The sequence below is a fragment of the Neoarius graeffei genome, chromosome 16 (genome assembly GCF_027579695.1).
Source record: "Neoarius graeffei isolate fNeoGra1 chromosome 16, fNeoGra1.pri, whole genome shotgun sequence".
Taxonomy (NCBI): Eukaryota; Metazoa; Chordata; class Actinopteri; order Siluriformes; family Ariidae; genus Neoarius; species Neoarius graeffei.
In genome coordinates, this window is record NC_083584.1 from 41,405,318 (window position 1) to 41,420,204 (window position 14,887).

The following is a 14,887-nucleotide window of genomic DNA, read 5'->3' on the forward strand; positions in this document are numbered from 1 at the left end:
TGGGTACTTTTTGTTTGTGAATGTGTCGATATAATAAAAAGAAAATCACACATTAGTTTGAAGATATGAAGTTGATCTTCTCGTCTTGTAAAACTCACATTTTTCACACGAAATGCATCGTGGCTCTGAGTGACATATTTCCTGATATTTCACTCCGATGGCGTCACTCCCAGTGTTTTCCAGCTGACTTGATGCGCATTGTCAAAATGGCGAACCAGTTCAAAATTAAAATTCTTTTGATTAACTTGCGTATTTTTTTGTGGATGTGTCCACCCTTACAGAAAAAACACATGAATTTCACATGTGATTTCTCACATGTGAAATATGTGGAAAATGTGTTTTGCACATGGGAAACATGTTATTTGCACATGGGAAACATATGGTTTTGGCCCAATTTTATGTGAATCACATGTGCTCTACATGGTAACACGTTACAAAATCTGATACCATGTATTCCACATGTTACCACATGTGGTAACATGTGATCACGTGGTAATTCATGTGTTTTTTCTGTAAGGGCATATAATATAAAGAACATTACACGGTGGTGCGAAGATATGAAGTTTATCTTCTTGTGTTGAAAATATTTTCCCTCATTCGCGGATATGTTCACCACTCGAAGATAAACTTCACATCTTCACGCAATCGTGTAATATCCTCTAGGTATATGAGTATACATGAGAGTGTGTGTGTGAGAGAGAGAGTATAGATATTGAGTTCATGATGTGGAACTCATGTCACATAAAGCTGGGACCAGGCTGGCCTTCACCATCCATAGCCACTTATCCTGTTCTACAGGGTCACAGGCAAGCTGGAGCCTATCCCAGCTGACTATGGGCGAGAGGCGGGGTACACCCTGGACAAGTCGCCAGGTCATCACAGGGCTGACACAGAGACACAGACAACCATTCACACCTACGCTCAATTTAGAGTCACCAGTTAACCTAACCTGCATGTCTTTGGGGGAAACCCATGCAAACTCCACACAGAAAGGCCCTCGCCGGCTGCTGGGCTCGAACCCAGAACCTTCTTGCTCTGAGGCAACAGCACTAACCACTACACCACCGTGCCGCCTGGCCTTCGCTAGTCAGACTTTTTTCTTTCATTATGATACACTATGATTTATTATGTGCTAAAATAACACACTTTGCATATTTACACTCACGAGACATTTTAGTCACCTGACATTCTCAGGTGTGCGTCTCTGCTGTATATGGAGTAGGTGATGAAAACGAAACTCGAAAACTAAAGTGAATCATTTTTTACCATTTCACTGAAACAGCCTTTCTAATGGGTGACAAAATGTGTGCTTTCAGGGACTTTGGTTAATTTGAGCACAAACACACAATATAGTCATTACTAATAGAATATCCAGGACATGGATTTATCAGAATATACACATGTGAGTACCTGTTATTACATTTCTGCTTATTTACAGTACCAGTCAAAAGTTTGTATGCCCCTACTCATTCATAGGTTTTTCTCTATTGTGACTTTTCTACTTTGTAGAACAATACTGAAGACATCAACTGTGAAATAACATCTGGAACATATGTGGAATTATGTGGTGAACAAAAAAGTGTTACAAAACAAGACATATTTCATATTTTAGATTCTTCAAAGTATCCAACCCTGATGACACTTTGCACATTATTGGCATTATCTTAACCAGCTTCATGAGGTCGTCACCTGGAATGCTTTTCAGTTAACAGGTGCCTCGTCAAAAGTTAATTAGTGCAATTTCTTGCCTTCTTAATGTGTCTGAGATCAAACAGTAAATAGTAAATAATAATAAAAATACAGTAAACAGCCCTATTCCACATCTGTAATAATCCATATTATGTCAAGAAGCGCTCAACTAAGTAAAGAGAAACGACGTCCATCATTACTTTAAGACATGAAGCGACTTTTAATTCATAAAAATAAAAGCTATTGAATTAGAAGGTGTGTTCATAATTTTATAAAATCAGTTGAGATGATCTCGTTATATATAAATTGCTTAAGCATCGGATCTTAGACACATTCCTGCTGCAACATCTAAAACCTAGACTAGAACATACTCGTTTTGTTGGCTGAACATAAAGAAAAGAGCATGTGTATTATATTTATAGAGTAATGATAACAGTAGTGAGTTATTGTGATTGTTTTGGGTGTGACTATATATTTTGATGAAAAAGTTCATTTGGGACACATCATGCATCAGACGCCATGATAAAATCTCATGTATTTATTGGTCTGGCAAATTGTTTAATCAAGCAATAAAAAAAAAATTCAATTATATTCTCTAGACGTACATTTAGAATTATTGTCCTGCGCACTTTTCATCACAACTACTAACATGCACACACACATATCAGCTCAGATCCAGCAGTTTGGGGACTGTGTCAGAAAGGTTGATGAACCCATGTACTGTAACTCTGGCACTCAAAATGAATGCTAAGCATGAAGGGCTATAAAGCAAAAAAACTTAACAGCAAAGTTTGAGGGTGCGAATCAGTCCTGTGGTCTGGGTTCAACATTCTTGAAGGCATGCAATTTGGAAAAAAATCACACATTTCAAATTTCATTTGTTGAAAAACTCAGCAAGAAGACACACTTAAATGTTTTAACCTGCATTAACCAATGTTTCTTCCAATAACCAATGGTTAAAACATTATAGCACAGAACGTGAACGTCTTATTTAAGATAAATGTCATTTTTTGGAATTATGGAACATAACTCCCCTTACGAAAATTAACCATGGTTTTACTATGAAAACTAACCATGGTTTTACCATGGTTTATAGTTATTCATGGTTTTCATGGTTTTTTGGGTAACCATGAAAACCATGGTGCATTTTACCTCAATGTTCACTTAAATTTTTAGGTTCTAAGTAAATGTTAATGTATCTGGGCTGTTAATCTAGATCTTTCTCTACAGCATTGACTGTTGGACGAAAGCATGGTAATACTACAGTTAGTGCATCCTTTTAAAAACCATACTATCCCTTTTAAACTAATTTCATAGTTACTATGACCCATTACACATACAACTATGATGCTACTACAGCTACTGCAGTACTATGGATAAACCACAGTAATGCTATGGTTGGTTCATAGTACTTAGAATCACCATGAAATACCATAGTAGATCCATGGTTACTACCATGGATGAACCATAGTAATACTATGGTTGGTTCATAGTATTTAGAATAACCATGAGATACCATGGTAGAATCATGGTTACTACATAAAAAACATGGTAAAACCATAGTAAACCATGGTAGATTTTCGTAAGGGTCGCATGCCAAGATATCAAAAGTAACAGATATGAAGAAGACATTTTTTTCCACTTGTCATGCTGATCTCAGTGCTGCTCTGTGTGAGTGGAGTCTAATAAAAGAGGACCACTTTCCCTCCTCAGTCTCTGGATCTCAGTGTTAAGCCCGAGCAGGGTCTGAGCCAGCTGCCGGTCCTGCGAGCGCATCTCCAGCTGAATGTTAAGGAGAAAAACACAGATACACAATTCAGCATTCAATTAGCTCACAGAAGAAAAACAGCCAAACAGTTATTTTTATATTATATATAAAGTTTCTCAGATGCTGGTTTGCATCCTCATTTCAGTCGGCAATTCTATGGCAACCCTTTAACATGATTTATGACATGACTTCACATTAAAGTAACATAAACATCAGCATTAACATAGTAAGGAACACGACCAACATCATTAACATATGAATCAATATTGTTGCTTTCATATAATGCTCAGCGTAAATGAGTGCACCCCCTTTGAAAAGTAACATTTTAAACAATATCTCAATGAACACAAACAATTTCCAAAATATTGAAAAGACAAAGTTTAATATAACATCTGTTTAACTTATAACATGAAAGTAAGGTTAATAATATAAACTTAGATTACACATTTTTCAGTTTTACTGAAATTAGGGTGGTGCAAAAATGAATACACTCCACAACAGCACCAAGTCTTCTAGGCATGGAATGAACAAGTTGGCGACATTTTGCAACATCAGTCTTTTTCCATTCTTCAACAATGACCTCTTTTAGTGACTGGATGCTGGATGGAGAGTGATGCTCAACTTGTCTCTTCAGAATTCCCCAAAGAAAATAATTTCTTTCCACCACAAAGGTGAAGGCTACAAGAAGATCAGCAAAGCTTTACTTATCAGTCAGAATACTGTAGCAAAAGTGGTACAAACATTTAAGAAAGATGGAACTGTAACCATCTCACAGAGACGTCCAGGTCGTCCACGGAAGTTAACACCTCAACAGGAGCGTCTTCTGATGAGAAGGGTTGAAGAATATTGGCATGCAAGTTCACTGCAGTTATCTAAAGAAGTAGAAAGCCAAATTGGGGTGACTATTTCCCGTGACACAATACGGCGTACACTGCAGAGGAATGGCATGCATGGATGCCGTCCACGAAAGAAGCCTCTCCTAAAGCCCAGGCACAAAAAAGCTCGCCTAGAGTTTGCCAGGGCCCATGCTGACAAAGATGAAGACTACTGGGACTCTATACTCTGGAGTGATGAGACCAAGATACATGTTTTTGGAACTGATGGCTTCAAAACTGTATGGCGTCACAAAGGTGAGGAATACAAAGAAAAATGCATGGTGCCTACAGTGAAACATGGTGGTGGCAGTGTCCTTATGTGGGGCTGCATGAGTGCTGCTGGTGTCGGGGAGCTGCATTTCATTGATGGCATCATGAATTCACAGACGTATTGCTCTATACCGAAAGAGAAGATGCTACCATCACTCCGTGCCCTTGGTCGTTGTGCACTTTTCCAACATGACTAAACACAACATCTAAGGCCACTGTTGGATTTCTGAAGAAGAACAGGGTGAAAGTGATTCAGTAGCCAAGTATGTCTCCTGATCTGAACCCAATCGAACACCTATGGGGAATTCTGAAGAGACAAGTTGAGCATCACTCTCCATCCAGCATCCAGTCACTAAAAGAGGTCATTGTTGAAGAATGGAAAAAGATTGATGTTGCAAAATGTCACCAACTTGTTCATTCCATGCCTAGAAGACTTGGTACTGTCATTAAAAATCATGGAGGCCAGACAAAGTACTAGATGTAGTAGTTTTTGTTGTGGGGTGTACTCATTTTTGCACCACCCTAATTTGAGTAAAACTGAAAAATGTGTAATCTAAGTTATATTATTAACCTTACTTTCACGTTATAAGTTAAACAGATGTTATATTAAACTTTGTCTTTTCAACATTTTGGAAATTGTTTGTGTTCATTGAGATATTGTTTAAAATGTTACTTTTCAAAGGGGGTGTACTCATTTACGCTGAGCACTGTATATCTGTGGTGGTTAATTATGAAAATTCTTAACGGAGACTGAATAGTGAGTGAGTTTCCACATTTCAGTTGACTATTACCGCCGCCAGCTTTATTGCCGGAGGTTACGGTTTTGCCTCTGTTTGTTTGTTTGTTATGACTCAAAAAGTAGTGAACAGATTTTGATAAAACTGGGTGAACAGCTTTAGTATTATCCAGGATCAAGTGCTTCGATTTTGATGTTGATAACATGTGGCTTGGCGGAGATATGCACTCTACCGAGTGTGCGTCTTGTCTAGTACCTGTTATTAAATTTCTGCTTATTTACAGTACCAGTCAAAAGTTTGTACACCCCTACTCATTCATAGGTTTTTCTGTATTGTGACTATTTTCTACGTTGTAGAACAATACTGAAGGTATCAAAATGATCAAATAACATCTGGAACATATCTGGGAAACAAAAAAAAAGTGTTAAAAAACAAAAACAAAAAATGTTTCATATTTGAGATTCTTCAAAGTAGCCACCGACCGTTTACCTTGCTGACGCTTTGCACACTGTTGGCGTTATCTTAACCAGCTTCATGAAGGAGTCACCTAGAATGCTTTTCAATTAACAGATGCCTCATCAAAAGTTAATTAGTGGACAAGTTTCTTGCCTTCTTAATGCGTTTGAGATCAAACAGTAAATAATAAAAATACAGTAAATAGCCCTATTCTACAACTGTAGTAATCCATATTATGTCAAGAACCGCTCCGCTAAGTAAAGAGAAACGACATCCATCATCACTTTAAGACATGAAGTGACTTTTAATTAATAAAAATAATAATAATAAAAAACAACAACGTTGAATTAGACGGTGTGAACAAACTTTTGACTGGTACTGTGTGTGCACTTCTTTCATATAACTGATTGAAGAAGCATTGGTTAATGGAGGCGTATTTAGTAAAAACACAAACAAATATTATAGTAAATAATATCATACGTATTATTAACAATATTACTGTTACATAGCTTACATTTTTCCCTTCATTAGCATCAGTTATGCTTATCAATTCCATGGTTAGTAATATTGCGTAATGCAGTTAATTAAGGAACAATTTTATTACAATGTTTAAACCAGAGTGCCATTTTTAAATCTTTAAAAGCAAAATGACTAAAACAGATCATAACAATGAAAAGGAGCAGAAGGTATTTTGCGGGTGCTGTTCATCCACAGTACTATGTTAGATGTGTGAATAAACAGTGCTGTTCATGGTTATAAATTTTGTTCATAGTCTATAGCAGTGTAACACAATGTTATAATCAAAGCATAGCTTCCCAAACTGCAGAAAACCCCAGACAGTTTGGTGATTTCTCCGCTGAAAGACACCTGCATTAATTCACCAGGGAAGTTCACAGCTTAATGCATGTCTTAGATAAGAAAAATGACCCAAACTGTGCTGGGCTCCAGCCCTCCAGGACTGTCGTTGGGAATAGAAGAAGAAGAAGATTTATATAAAATTAGAATAGAAGCTTTATCAAAAATGAATCTCAACTCTGTACACAAATATCCTGTATGATGTGACATGGTTATTTAGGAAGGACTCGTGCTCTTCTAAACTTTTGTCATTCACCATTTATAGTAAGCATTTGCAGTAAAGTTGGATGAACAATTTGAACGAAGAAACTTCATGCGTTAAAGGTGAATTAGGAGAAAAAAAAAAGATATCCTAGAAGTAGACAACATAACAAGTGAGTTTATTACTTCGCACGATCCATCAACTACATTTTAGAAATGATGTGACGATAATCAATAACGTGTAGTTACACTGCGGTGAAATCAACTCACCAGTTCAGATCGTAACCAGGTAATTGCTCCGTCTATCTTGGCTCTGCGTAGCTCTTCATTAGCTTGGAAACTCCTGCCAGCGCTCATCGGATCATCGTCATTTTCAGAAGGCTCTCGCGGCTCGGCTGTTGTTCTGAAGGCATGGCGGAGCTTGTTTTTAATGTTCTCCAGTATCATAATGGACACTGAGTCCTCATACTGTGTCTCTGGGTTCATTGTGGTATCCAGGGGAGTGAATGAAAGTGTGTGAGACGATGCCCTGGTTGCACTAATGCCCTTCCTCAGGGGACTGACTTCTTTCACACACACATCTTTAGTCCGGTGTCATACATTAGTGGGTTTTTTTTTCTTCCTCGTGTCCCTGGCGCTCTTTCTGGAGTACTCACTAAAACACTGAGAAACTGTCACTGATGAGCAGCAAGTGTGCAAGTCCTTCTCTAGCCTGCTAGCACATTTGGGCCTGCCTTGTTTTGTCACTGTTACTATAGAGAAACACCTCCCCAACCCGGCAAGAAGAATGGAGGGACACTGTGGACAAAGACTATTGTTTCATCCAAAAGAAATGAAAAGGTGCAGGGGGCCGTGCTCACTCAGTCTTTCACTCACCCCCACTACGCGCCCATTCAGCCTTTGTGTGAGAAATGTGCTGCGAGAAAGATCTCAGTCCAGTCTTTCTTTGTGATGGAGTACAGTGTCTCGACAGCTAGTTTTCTTCTGACCTTTTACGCAGGTTTTATAGGCCTGAAAAAAAACAACAACTCATCACCATCATACGTCAAACGAGGCAGCGGTTAAGAAGCTGGAGTCTGTGCTTTTCAGTGGGACACCACAAAAGCTTGCTGTGGAGAAACAGAATTAGCACTTTTGTGTGTAAAGCGAGCGTATTTCCCAAGAGGCAATCAATCCACAACTCGCTGGCAGGCTTGACAAAATCCTTTCGCTCGCTCTGTAGAAACCAAAACAAGAAGTCCAGTGTATTCTCCTGCCTCATGCAAGCTACAGCCAACACTTTTTACAAAGGCGCATACTCTACAGCACCAAAACCGACCAAAGTTATTCACTCTGCATACATTTCTTCAGCGAAGGACATTAAAGTTAAAGCCATTCATGAAAGCCACTTTATTTTCAACTTCAGTAGAGCGTCAGTGGTTTCGAAATATCAAGCTCATTATGCATGCCTATTGTATGATGAACTTGCTGGGGGGTTGTTAGGGATGCGGTCTGGAGTACTGCGTGACATTTGTGCAGAGATGCTCGTTAGAGCGTGGGCAAATGTGAGATTAAGTCTTAAGGTCAGTCAGTGAAGCAAAACACGACACTCTAACAGAAGACAAATGAGCAACCATTTCAACTCAAAGTGATAGTTCAGAGAAAGACATTCAGTGGCTGAAGGTTGTCTTTATTCGAATCATCAAAGGTGACATAAATACTGCTTCACGCTTTCCTCTAAGAAAAAAACAACAACAAACAATAACACTGATTTAGGAAGGATTTTAAAATCAGCACACGGAGGGTACAGTTGAGGCCAAAATGTCACATACGCCCAGGCTAAAGATATTCTCACGACTCCACGTGTTTCATGTTCCCATACATCTCTTTCAGCAAGTCAGTTCGGACGAGGTGTGTTCAAACTTTTGACTGCTACTGTACATTTGCTTGGACATCCACTTTAATTCCATAAGATGTCTCATCTCATCTCATTATCTCTAGCCGCTTTATCCTTCTACAGGGTCGCAGGCAAGCTGGAGCCTATCCCAGCTGACTACGGGCGAAAGGCGGGGTACACCCTGGACAAGTCGCCAGGTCATCACAGGGCTGACACATAGACACAGACAACCATTCACACTCACACCTACGGTCAATTTAGAGTCACCGGTTAACCTAACCTGCATGTCTTTGGACTGTGGGGGAAACCGGAGCACCCGGAGGAAACCCACGCGGACACGGGGAGAACATGCAAACTCCACACAGAAAGGCCCTCGCCGGCCACGGGGCTCGAACCCAGGACCTTCTTGCTGTGAGGCGACAGCGCTAACCACTACACCACCGTGCCGCCTCCATAAGATGTCTTTTCAAAATAATATTTTGACAGATTAATTTCAGCTTTTATTTACTACTAGCAGGTTACCAGGCGTTGCTCGGGTTTTGCAAAATTCTGGGTTGCCCCCAGACTTCCATGTCAAATTTGGTGAAGATCCATTGAGAAATGATGTTAACCCAAGAGAAACAAAAATCCAAACATCCACCACCCAGAGGCCCACCGGGGACCCCCTGGGGCCCAAATATGGAATTTTTGAGCTCTGCAAAATTGTGACTATCTCCTGTACCTATGTGCCAAGTTTAGTGAAGATCTGTCGTGTTGATAAATGTAACGTGAAAGGCATTGAGGGAGGGGGTGGGTGGATGTTGTGCCCTCCAGGGACCTCCCTGGGGTCCGTACATGAATTTTGCTTATATCTGCAAAATTCCGGGTCATCCCCGGACCTACTTGCCAAATTTGGTGAAAATCCGTCGAGAAATGGCGACGTTAGCTCAAAGACAAATGAACAAACGTTGCCACTTATTATATAAATGTGTACATACACTTTGACAGTACTTGGTGGCATTGCCTTTTAATGGCTTGAACTTGAATCAACCACTTGGAAAGGCCTTATGCAAGTTCCGTACGACTTTATGCCAGAATTGTAGACCATTTCTCCTGACACCACTGGTGTAACCCAGTCAGGTGTGAGTGCTTCTTTGCTCAGAGATGGTTTTTCAGTCCAGTCCAGACATTTTTTTGTGGGATTCAGGTCAGAGCTTTGTGATGGCCACTCCAATACTTTCACTTAGTTGTTTTTAAGCCATTATGTTCCAGCTTTGGAGGTATGCTTAGGGTCCTGCTGGAACACCTACAGTGGTGCTTGAAAGTTTGTGAACCCTTTAAAATTTTCTATATTTCTGCATAAATATGACCCAAAACATCATCAGATTTTCACACAAGTCCTAAAAGTAGATAAAGAGAACCCAGTTAAACAAATGAGACAAATATATTATACTTGGTCATTTATTTATTGAGGAAAATGATCCGATATTACATATCTGTGAGTGGCAAAAGTATGTGAACCTTTGCTTTCAGTATCTGGTGTGACCCCCTTGTGCAGCAATAACTGCAACTAAACATTTCCGGTAACTGTTGATCAGTCCTGCACACCGGCTTGGAGGAATTTTAGCCCATTCCTCCATACAGAGCAGCTTCAACTCTGGGATGTTGGTGGGTTTCCTCACATGAACTGCTCGCTTCAGGTCCTTCCACAACATTTCAATTGGATTAAGGTCAGGACTTTGACTTGGCCATTCCAAAACATTAACTTTATTCTTCTTTAACCATTCTTTGGTAGAACGACTTGTGTGCTTAGGGTCGTTGTCTTGCTGCATGACCCACCTTCTCTTGAGATTCAGTTCATGGACAGATGTCCTGACATTTTCCTTTAGAATTCACTGGTATAATTCAGAATTCATTGTTCCATCAATGATGGCAAGCCGTCCTGGCCCAGAGGCAGCAAAACAGGCCCAAACCATGATACTACCACCACCATGTTTCACAGATGGGATAAGGTTCTTATGTTGGAATGCAGTGTTTTCCTTTCTCCAAACATAACACTTCTCATTTAAACCAAAAAGTTCTATTTTGGTCTCATCCGTCCACAAAACATTTTTCCAATAGCCTTCTGGCTTGTCCACGTGATCTTTAGCAAACTGCAGACAAGCAGCAATGTTCTTTTTGGAGAGCAGTGGCTTTCTCCTTGCAACCCTGCCATGCACACCATTGTTGTTCAGTGTTCTCCTGATGGTGGACTCATGAACATTAGCCAAGGTGAGAGAGGCCTTCAGTTGCTTAGAAGTTACCCTGGGGTCCTTTGTGACCTCACTAACTATTACACACCTTGCTCTTGGAGTGATCTTTCTTGGTCGACCACTCCTGGGGAGGGTAACAATGGTCTTGAATTTCCTCCATTTGTACACAATCTGTCTGACTGTGGATTGGTGGAGTCCAAACTCTTTAGAGATGGTTTTGCAACTTTTTCCAGCCTGATGAGCATCAACAACACTTTTTCTGAGGTCCTCAGAAATCTCCTTTGTTCATGCCATGATACACTTCCACAAACGTGCTGTGAAGATCAGACTTTGATAGATCCCTGTTCTTTAAATAAAACAGGGTGCCCACTCACACCTGTCATCCCATTGATTGAAAACACCTGAGTCTAATTTCACTTTCAAATTAACTGCTAATCCTAGAGGTCCAAATACTTTTGCCACTCACAGATATGTAATATTGGATCATCTCATCTCATCTCATCATCTCTAGCCACTTTATCCTGTTCTACAGGGTCGCAGGCAAGCTGGAGCCTATCCCAGCTGACTATGGGCGAAAGGCAGGGTACACCCTGGACAAGTCGCCAGGTCATCACAGGGCATATTGGATTATTTTCCTCAATAAATAAATGACCAAGTATAATATTTTTGTCTCATTTGTTTAACTGGGTTCTCTTTATCTACTTTTAGGACTTGTGTGAAAATCTGATGATGTTTTAGTTCATATTTATGCAGAAATATAGAAAATTCTAAATGGTTCACAAACTTTCAAGCACCACTGTAGTTGCGACCAAGTTTTAACTTCCTGGGTAATTTCTTGAAGTTTTGCTGCAACAGGGTCTCTGCACATTTCTGACCAGCAAAAATAATACTTTTTAAGACCATTTTAAGACCACTGAGTATAAAAAATAAGACCACTACCGCGGAACAAATACGTACAGTAAAAAAAAAAAAAAAAGCACACTCTAGGTTAAGTTCAAAGCATTTTTTTAATAAATAAGTGCATCTTCAGTTTACAAAACAGAACATTAGCTGCCTTCTCGATATTTTAATAGTAGGGTACTGCTGTAAGCATAAACAGTGAGGAAACAAATTGATCTTCAGTTAACAAAACAGAACATAAGCTCACACCTTCATTTGAAGTGTATGAGTGGTGTCGGGTAATCGTCTGCAGAACCCACAGTATTTCTGCCTTCAGCGTAGCGGTTGGGGCGAATGCCGCGAAAGCACTTGTGCTGGGACCCGGAGACGCTAAAGCTGGCGTTGCACTTTTTGTGACCGTAGAGGTGAACATTGGCATGGGGACTGTTGTTGCCCGACTAGCAGCATAGCGCATATGCTTTTCCCCTTTCGAGTGAGCGTCAAGGGCTTTACAGCCCATTGTTGTTAACTTGATGTCTTTCCGACATACCTTACATCTCGCTTCATATTCTGAAGTTGCTGTTGTTAGCCAACTTTTGTATTTTGGCTCCTCAAGCCACTTGTTACTAAACTTACACTTCCCCATCTCCGTTCATGTTCAAGTTCAACCACTTCTTCCTCGTCTGCTCTACTCTCAATGGTTCTACTACATGGATAAAAGAACACACTGCCCCCTGTGGCGTGGTTCCTGCGCTATTAGAACTGGTGCTAGACACACAACGGCTCTTGTGCTACTTGTTCAGCATCTTGATAACAAACGACGCTGGTTGAATAAATAACGTTAGCGCGGAAAAAAAATCCAGACATATGTTTTTTTTTCATTTACCGTAGGCTACCCGGATGAAATTTAATACCTCCCATGTGAAATTTAATACCATAGCTCAAAAAATAGCGAAATATAATGCTTTTTAAGACCTTAAAAAACACATATTAAAAATAAGACTTTTTAAGACTTTTTAAGGATCCGCGGAGACCCTGTGCAAAACATGTCTCAAGTCCACTAGTTCATTAAAAAAAAAACTAGATAGAACTCGACGCCAATGGCGTCGATGGGGATGCCTCCACCTGGTAGACTACACGCCTTATTAAGTTGTGATTTGGGGATGGACATTTGACCTCACAGTAATCTTGACCTGGTGAAATTACTTGTATTGTGTTCACAAGGTTTTTGGACAGACATTTGACCTCACAGTGACCTTGACCTTAGACCTTTTGATCTCAAAATCTAATGAGTTTATCTTTGTCCCCAAATGCACAAATGGTGAAAGTCTGGTGAAATTCCTTTCATTAGCCTTTGAGATATCATATTCACAAGGTTGCGGGACGGACGCACGGACAGATGGACAACCCGAAAACATAATGCCTCCTGCACCTTACAGTGGCGGAGGCATAAAAAAAAAACTACAACATGATGCTACCACCCTCATGTTTCACAGTCAGGATGGTGTGCTTTGGATTAAAATCTTTAGACTTTTTCCTCCACATATAATACTGATCACATTGAAACTATCAAATAACAAATGGAACTTGTATGGAATTATGTGGTAAACAAAAAAAAAAAAAGTTAAAATAATGTAACATATTTTAGATTTGTCAAAGTAGCCAGTGTTTACCTTGATGACGTTTTGCACACTATTGGCGTTATCTTAACCAGCTTCATGAGGGCTTCACTTAGAATGCTTTTCAATTAACAGGTGCCTTGTCAAAAGTTAATTAGTGCAATTTCTTGCCTTCTTAATGTGTTTGAGGTCAAATAGTAAATAATAATAATAATAATAATAATAATAGGGGCGGCACGGTGGTGTAGTGGTTAGCGCTGTCGGCTCACAGCAAGAAGGTCCGGGTTCGAGCCCCGTGGCCGGCGAGGGCCTTTCTGTGTGGAGTTTGCATGTTCTCCCCGTGTCCGCGTGGGTTTCCTCCGGGTGCGCCGGTTTCCCCCACAGTCCAAAGACATGCAGGTTAGGTTAACCGGTGACTCTAAATTGACCGTAGGTGTGAATGTGAGTGTGAATGGTTGTCTGTGTCTATGTGTCAGCCCTGTGATGACCTGGCGACTTGTCCAGGGTGTACCCCGCCTTTCGCCCGTAGTCAGCTGGGATAGGCTCCAGCTTGCCTGCGACCCTGTAGAACAGGATAAAGCGGCTAGAGATAATGAGATGAGATAATAATAATAATACAGTAAACAGCCCTATTCCATAACTGTAGTAATCCATTTTATGTTAAGAACCGCTCAACTAAGTAAAGAGAAATGACATCCATCATTACTTTAAGACATGAAGTGACTTTTAATTAATATAAATACAGAAAAACGTTGAATTAGGTGTGTCCAAGCTTTTGATTGCTGTTGTATGTGAACATAAAATGTGTGGAATTGTGAAACATTGAGTTTGATTGTCTTTAGCCTAGATGAGACCTTTGGACTCGACTGTATTTTCATCAACAAAGACAAGATTTAAAGAAGTGCTCATTAGAGTGAAATTATCAGCTAATTTCTTTAATGAGCAGTGACATTATAAAATAATTTAGATTTGCAGATAAGCGTTAACATTTTATTTCAACTTCCAAGACCAAGTCCTAAAAATGTCCTAAAAGTCTAATAACCTCACCAGTGATGAGGAATTCTCGAGCTCTCTAATCTGTCTTCTTCATCACTCTTATAACTGTCTTTATAAACATTCAGCAATCTTTCTACCAGTTAAGCTAATTTTAACCTTACAAACCTTCTGGCCAACTGGATCCTGTAGGCAAGACTGTGTTGACACTTACTGGCATCTGGTGGTAAGCCCAAGTGTTTGCTGCAGGCAAAGCCACATCTAAGATCCTTCTGTAATGTTTTTTTGAATATTCACATAAAAACTTAATTTGAATGAGTGATTAATAATAAATTAAACGTTTGAACACAGCCATCACCGACACAATACAATTTATGAATTAAAAAGGTCTGCTTATTTTTGAGCTGCTTATTAAAACAAAACAATGACATCACTCCA

General features: G+C 39.8%; 1 protein-coding gene across 1 annotated transcript; it reads right to left on the reverse strand.

The window, feature by feature from the left end:
* Window positions 1-3,239: 3,239 nt before the first annotated feature.
* On the reverse strand, window positions 3,240-8,020 carry si:ch211-153f2.3 (protein FAM167A). The gene is made up of 2 exons (XM_060942097.1): window positions 7,122-8,020; window positions 3,240-3,471 (listed from the first exon to the last, which is right to left on the reverse strand). Exons 1-2 carry the CDS (start codon window positions 7,335-7,337, stop codon window positions 3,346-3,348), a joined length of 342 nt encoding a protein of 113 aa, XP_060798080.1. The 5' UTR covers window positions 7,338-8,020; the 3' UTR covers window positions 3,240-3,345.
* Between the last annotated feature and the right edge of the window lie 6,867 nt (window positions 8,021-14,887).

Excerpts from the sequence above, each read along its gene's own strand:
- si:ch211-153f2.3 (XM_060942097.1), bottom strand. The coding sequence starts at position 7,337 with ATGAACCCAGAGACACAGTATGAGGACTCAGTGTCCATTATGATACTG. Across the intron at positions 3,472-7,121 it reads CCTGGTTACGATCTGAACTG|CTGGAGATGCGCTCGCAGGA; the intron begins GTGAGTTGATTT and ends CTTAACATTCAG.